At 35.1% G+C, this 7,689-nt stretch overlaps 1 protein-coding gene across 1 annotated transcript in view; it reads left to right on the top strand.

Annotated features, from left to right (window-relative positions):
- Positions 1-3,046: 3,046 nt before the first annotated feature.
- The window catches only part of LOC118740043, a gene marked incomplete at its 3' end in the record, with an annotated part of 17,978 nt that continues 13,335 nt past the window's right edge, over positions 3,047-7,689 (top strand). The window contains 4 exon segments of the mRNA XM_036471540.1: positions 3,047-3,112; positions 3,252-3,425; positions 3,480-4,038; positions 4,095-4,342. Of these exon segments, the coding sequence (XP_036327433.1) occupies positions 3,047-3,112; positions 3,252-3,425; positions 3,480-4,038; positions 4,095-4,342 (1,047 nt within the window).

Raw genomic sequence — 7,689 nt, 5'->3', positions numbered from 1 at the left:
TTTGTTTTGATAACTTTTGATTTTGAAATTTTAGCAAAACTCATTATAAACAACTTATGAGATTGAAAATGAAAAGCGTGGGGCGCATGCAATACAAAATATTAGATTTAATTGACAATAGTCAAACTACATAACATAAACCTAAAATTTCTACAGAGAAAGTACAAATTTGAGATCAATTTTAAGCGGTCGCTATTTATATATCCACATACATACATATATTACCCTTCATATCAATTCTGGCCTAGTACATGCGCCCCACGCTTTTCATTTTCAATCTCATAAATGGTTTATAATGACTTTTGCTAAAATTTCAAAATCAAAAGCTATCACAACAAATTCTATGGGACTGAGAATTATTATTTTCTACTTTTTAGTCCATTTATAAAAGCATTGTATATTAAACAGTTTGTTTTAATATTATTTATTTTCTACTTTTTAGTCTTTTCTGTATAAAATTTTGCAATAGATATTAAAATAATTCAACGATACCCTGCAGCAAACCAAACTGGTTCCGAACTTGCGCTGAGCTAGCCTAAAAAGGGACGGTACTGGTTCTTCATCTATCCCAACTCAATGCTTTTTAACGTGGCGATGTTCTACGAAGTGACAATTGTCGCCCTCTGCAGAACTTTTGAACTTGTTCTGAGCTGACTCTGGCTTAGATGGTTCTGAGACAGTTCATATAGTAACAGTTAGTTCAAATAGAGGCATCCGGGATAGATCAAATATGGTTAGTTCTGAGCTGGTTTTAACAAGTATAGTATAGGGCCTTTCTTTAAATACTGTAATTTACTAAGCACGCATACCCTTTTGTAAATAAAAAAATACTTCATTTAATTTGTAAATAGCTGTTTCTTGTTTTGCACTAATTTACTTTTTGAGGCAAACTGTGCTTTAAAATAGGAACATAAAAGGAGCGTTCCTTATCTCCCAGAAATAGTCAGAAAAAGTCCGAAGTAGTCAGATGTAGTCCAAAATGCGTTCCTTAACTCGGAAATGAGAGCAAAAATTAGAGAGCGACACTCAGTGAGAGTGACTCTCATCAGTCCAAAGTAGCCAGATTTAGTCAGAAGAATTTTTTCTGGCGAAATCCTGAAAAGTGTCAAACACAACTGAATTTGAATTAACGGAAATTAAAGAATACGCAAAAAGTGATAATAATCTAAAAAGTAAAAAAAGTGAATTGAAATTGGAAGGAGGCAAAAACTAATTGATATAGTAAGTGTTTATTGTGCTTGTGCTTGTGTGAATGTGTTTTGTAGATACATTTTCATTCTTATTTGACGATAGTATTGTTGTTGCCATTTTGTGGACTAAAAATTTGGTTTTTTGCGTTCCTTTACTTTTCCTGTTATTCTCTTTTAGAGAGCGCATTTTGCTTACGCTCTGGCATTTTGACACTTTTCAGATTTTAGTCCAAAAAAATAAGGAATGAACCTAAAGTTTCTGTTACTCCTTCGTTTTCTAAAACCATTATTATTAAAACTAATTTGTATCTCTTATGCATATTGAGTATTTCTGTGATACTAATTAAATAATTAATGTGCTATTCGAAATATTTATAAAAAACTTTGATTAATAAGTTTGAGATTCAATACAGCTTTTAGGTATTCTATTACGTTTGCAACACAGTTAGGAATTTGTATTTAAGTGGTTTAAATCACACCTGGGCGGCGCCTGCCCGGCGTGCATATTCGCGTATACACACACGCTCTGCTTTAGAAGGCAGCGAAAGCTTCATTCAACCGCACGACTTGTTCGCACGCACACATTGACATCAATTTCTCGCACACTACAAAAATTCTCTGTCGAAGCTGCCCACCTCTGGTTTAAATGGTTGTGTGTGTCACGTACGTAGTTGCGGCCAAAATAATAGCCGCAAAATTCAAAATGATGCAGTGGCAACTTCACTTTATTTATTGATTGTTAATATGTTTCATTTAAAGTATAGGTCGATGTACATATATCAGAAACCACCTAAATAAAAGTTTCAAAGCTTACACAAAGTTCACAAAAACTAAGTAAACTTAAAAAAATATACATAAAAATGTCTAATTATATAAATTTATTTATATTACTCTGTTTGAAAAAAATTACTAGCAAATACAAAACTGCTAATTACACGGTGTAACTAGGCGCATATCAAAGGGGATATACACTGAGAAAAAAGTTACAAGATTTTTTTCAAACAGAGTAATTTTTGGTTTCTTCAGATTAGCGATTGGAAATTTTTGAGTCTAAGTATTTTTAAAACAAACTTAAAGCACAAGTCCGTTTGATCGATCACAGAGTGTCGTTGTTTAGAATTTTTTTAAAATCAGATCAGCTCAATAAAACCCTATAACTATGAAAATGTATAAATCTGTACAAATGCACCAGTCTCGTGATGTGGCATTGACTCAAAGCAAACATTTGAAAACACACTTACTTGTTGTGGCTGGAGCTGAGTACGCAGGGATTCTTGCTACAATTTGCTAGTTTTCAGGAGGGTTCGGGTTCGAATGCTATTTAGACTTGGCATATGATTTTTCTTAATTGCGAAAAAGCATCTGTGAAGTGCAGAACGAAATCACATACAAATGAATAATCTGCAAAAATAACCCTGGCAATGTAGATGATACATTTTTGTTTATGTATTTTATATGTATGCCCTTAGATCTATGTTAATAATATTTACATAAACAAATATGTAGATGATATATTTGCCATACGCAAAACTCAGCCTTTCTACGAGGCGCAGGGGAACATTTACATGATGTTGCCTTATATTGAGGCAACAATTTCATGGATGAAGAAAACGCTATTAATTACAAAAAAAAGCATTTGTGAAATGTTTAACGTAAACAAAAGTTCGTTTGGTTCCAAATCATATGTGTTTTATTTTGAAACAAAGAGGATATGGTTTTTCTCAGTGCACATAAACATATCACTGCTTATTGAGTGCATACGTTTAGGTTTACTTGGTAACCAAAAAGTCAATAGAATAAATAGCGTTCATTATCAAAGTTGAAATAAACAATTTAGTTTGTAACTATAGTCAACAATGAATACAACCAGTAGAACCGGCTTGGTACCAGCCAAGAAAAAAGATTTCATATTAAAAAAGAAGGTAAACTTTATTTTACCGTCGCTTTTCAAAGTACATATATGTGTATAATATTCACATACATACCTACATGCATACGTACAAATATACATACAATGATTGTGTACTTTCATACTTATTTATACTTACATATTTCACTAAGCGAAAGAAATCGACAGACGAGTTACCTATCAGATTTGAGGCGATGCCAATGGCTTTATCATTGCGGCCATTTGGAGGTCTGTACAATCCCTTTTCTAAAGGTTGTTCGGTACTTTGCAACCATCCTGCACCATCTGGCCTAAAAGATATAATAAGTCAAATGAAATCTTCACTGGTAATGGAAAAATTTACACAATTAGATATTTTTAATGCAAACTAAACATTTTAGACAGTGGATGGAAAAAGTGTAAATCTTCTGAAAGACAAAAACGTTGTATCACCAATTAATGAGCACGATAACATACCCGAGGATCTTGTCCGACGGTACACTGACACAGACTCGCGTCCTCTCACCCCAACGCCAACCGTTACAAGTGTGCACACACGTAACAGCACCAGTTCCTTCATAAACAATCGACGCTGCATAACCCCCGAGTTGGGTAAAAATGAAATAATCAAACGGAAAAAAATCATTTTGGATTTACGACGCACACACTCTCAAGAGACTCTATACTGGAAACCATCGTCGGATATGTCACAAAGTATCACAGATACTAGTGGTATTAAGCCCAAGAGCGCTGGCGCTAATGAGGAAAGAAAAAATAAGCAGCAACGGTTCGAGGATCAGCGCCCCAACACTTCCCTAGGTAATGCCCCAGTCACTGATAGCACTAAAGAAATGGAAGGGGTGGAAATTAAAAATGTACAAACTTGTATCAATGAACAGCATATAGACGATGAGGACATACGACGTGGCAAGAAACGAAAAAAGATAAAGCCCACGGCGGGTTAGTAACTACTAGAAACACATTCGTGAAAATAATATTTACCCGAGTATTTACAGCTACAACAACAACTACCTTCCATCTTAGCGAAGATCCAGAAACACAGGTGGCTGCACTTGGGCCGGATTCTCTCAATCCAAGTACTCGTCCCAGTCTCATACCAAATGCGGCAAGTTTACTGCCAGGCAAAGAAAAACGAGAAAGCGAACCAGTGCTGTTGAAAGGCAGCTTTCTCACGGATGAAGCATTTCACGCCTTGAAAACCGAGTTGGATATTGATGTTATTGAAAATACTTTCGATAGATATGTAAGTCTCATATATAGAAGTATATGCACTATGTATATGTATATGCATATGGAGGTGTACTAGGGTGATTCAGAAAATTTTTTTATATCTTCTTTCCTCGGAATCATGCTCAAAAGTTTCCTTTAGACGCCAAAGTAAGTCTCAGAAAATATGAGCGCTTAATATTAATATTAAGAATTTCGGCATCGCACTTTTCGATTTCCCATAATAATAACACAGGACAAATTGTTTTTTTTTTAAATTCTGATTTTTATATTTAACGAACGATACGTTGTACTGCAAAGGTCTTGGAGTATTTTTGAAGAGAATTGAGCGCTCCACGAATTCACCATTCTTTCGACTTTGACCTGGAATAACTTTTGACCGAGTTGACTTATCGAAAAATGACTTGAGACTTTTTTTGTAGGGCGATACGTTATCCCTGCAGTGAAATCCCAAACTAGTCAGCAAAGACTTGTACAAAGTACAAAACGATTTATTCATGCCCTGTTTTATTTGACTAAACAAAATATTATAACTTTTATGTGGGTATATTGTAAACCATTAAATAGAGTACGTACTCAATTATACTAGACCTATTAAATAATAGGGGTCTTCCCTTAAACTCGTAAAAGCCTCGTAAACCTCGTAAAGAAATGTCAAAATTTGTATGGAGCTCTATTTACGAGCCCCAGTATTGCCGAGGAGCGGAAAATTATATACTAAAATGTATTTTATAGTATTGAAAAAAAAAAATGGAAAATAATAAAATGTGAATAAAAACAATGAATTTCATCCACTAACAGTACTAACATGAGTTTTCTGCTAATTTTCGGCATTTTTAATTTTATTTTAGGCAATAGTAATAGAGACAAGACGGCGGAATGTTATAGAAAATGCAGCGAAACAAAAATTGCTTCACAAAATCCTGGTTTATCTGTCAAACAGTCAGTTTACGCACCTTTTCACAAAGGGGGCGTTTCCGTAAAAGCCTCGTAAACTTACGAGTTTTACTTAAGAAAATTTAAATTAATTCACTAATTTTAATTACGTCATTATTTTGTTATTTTTTATCATTTTAAATTATTTTTGATTTTATATTATTAATGAATTCATTTTATTCTTTCACTCCCAAAGTAGTGGGTTTGGTTCATAATTGGACTAGTATTTTTCTGTCTATTTTCAACTAGTATGAGATTGGTATATTTCTGACCGAAATCTGACAATTGCCTTCTCGTAGGACATCCCCATGTAAAAAATACCCGTTGGTTGCATGGGAAAAAGATAGTTGGCTGACTAGTTGGGCATGCGGTTCATACTAGTTATGAGGTAGTTTACAACTAGTTCATTTGACTACAGGGATACTGTGAAGGTCTTGGAGTATTTTTGTAGAGAATTGAACGCTTTACAAAAAGTGTCTAAAGCAGGATTTCAAAATGCTATAATTTTATCATTTAATTTGCTTTTGCAGTGCTTTGACTTCGGCATGTATGATATCGAAAGCAAAGCAACAGTAATACGGAATAACAATATAGTTTAAAAAACTAAAACCTCCCTATTATAATTGCCGTCCGTACTGTCATCAGGTATGTAACTTGAGAATAGAAATCGCTGCATCTTTTAGGCGCATCAATATTACATAGTTACATCCCGAGCTAATAAAAGGAAGGTAAAAAAGCAGATTCTTTGGCTGTCGGTTTGCTGTGAAATTTCGAAAGCAATCAGACAGTTAAAAAGCAATTTGTACAGCAAAGCAACAAAAACTTGATTATCACTTGGCTGTGAAGCATCAAATTGACAGAAATATGTATGCATGGACAAATGACTACCCTTCAGTTCTACTGGTGACAAGAAACGGCCATACGCTAAATATTCCATGCCTTACCGATTATTAGGCAATTCGCTAGCGGTTGGTAATCGCCAATTTTGCACCAGATCGCTTGCGTACCGCTCTATAGGCTACAATGACATCGTTAATTCATTAGGCAATTGAATTGGTATCTCAAATTTTGTGACTATTACTCACTTCTGGCGACTCAACGATAATACACCATGCTACAATGCTTAATTTGAATAGCACAGCCAAGAAGATCTCTGCACAGCAAAAGCACTATCATAGCAAATCAATAGCAATAAATTAGTTTCACTAAGCTGCCGATTAAAGAGTAAAATACAATTTTCAAAGTCACAGCAAAATCAAAGCAGTTGGAATTGAAATCAAAAATTTCAAAGCGAAGCAAAAGCAAAAATGGTAGTGCCATGACATGATTCAATAATTAAAGGTTTGCTCATTATTGACATTAGAGTTTTGACACTCCCTTAGCTCACTTACAAAAGCTTTGCACACACACACGAACTCACACACAGTGCCTTGCTAAGGGGCCATTCACATACAACTTTCCTCGCTTTGCTTGACAGTTCAAACTTTGACAACAAAGCGCGAAACGCAGAAGGTATGCTACAATAAACGCTTTGGCAGCTTTTGCGTTCTCCTTTTCCTCCATATTTTTTATCTGTAAAATAGATAGCAATATAATAATATGCATTAATAATAGCAATAAAAATTCCTATTTACCCTATTTTTGTCATTAAAAGCAAATGCAAGCGCACAAGAAAAGATAAATGTAGACAGCTGATTGCCAAAGCGGGCAAAAGTTGAAGGCCCGTTTACATACAACTTTGGCGTTGCGTTGGCGTTGGCGTTGGTTTGACAGAACGCACGTTAAAAGAATGCTTGCTACAATGAACGCTTGGCGGCGAATCCTTGGGCCACTAAATTAACATATTAACGACAGATAAATTAATATTTCATATCAATAATTGCATTAAAAACGATATTTCTTGCCCGCACTTGATTAAAAAGGAAAAAATATTTCACATAATTTTATTTATTCGCAACAGCTGACGAGCGACGCACGCGAAAAGTTGAGAGTTGGCCATCTTTTTGCTTTGTGTTGGCGTGAGCGTTGTCGAATTTTGGCTATGTGGACGGCTGCATTTGAATTCATGTATTCATAGTCAGCTGTTGAAGCGACGCCAACGCCAACGCAACGCCAAAGTTCTATGTAAACGGGCCTTGAGAGTTGCCCAAGATTCTGCTTCGTTTTGCTTTGCTTTGCTTCAAACGTTTTTTATGTGAGCATACTCATGCATATGCCTACATCGATCTTATACGTCAAAGCAAAGAACTATCAAGCAAAGCGAAGAAAGTTGTATGTGAATCAGCCTTAAGGAAGACGACTTTGTCAAGACGGAGCGAGAAAACTGCTTTTTGAGCAAACCTTTTATTATTGAATCATGGTGCCTTCATATATGTAATACTCCCAAGAATGATAGAATACAAGATTGCGCCAATCGAGCTGAGAGCA

The sequence above is a fragment of the Rhagoletis pomonella genome, unplaced genomic scaffold (assembly GCF_013731165.1).
Source record: "Rhagoletis pomonella isolate Grant_MI unplaced genomic scaffold, Rhpom_1.0 Rhpom_scaffold_00005, whole genome shotgun sequence".
NCBI classification, from domain to species: domain Eukaryota; kingdom Metazoa; phylum Arthropoda; class Insecta; order Diptera; family Tephritidae; genus Rhagoletis; species Rhagoletis pomonella.
This window is presented reverse-complemented; position numbering and strand designations above follow the sequence as displayed.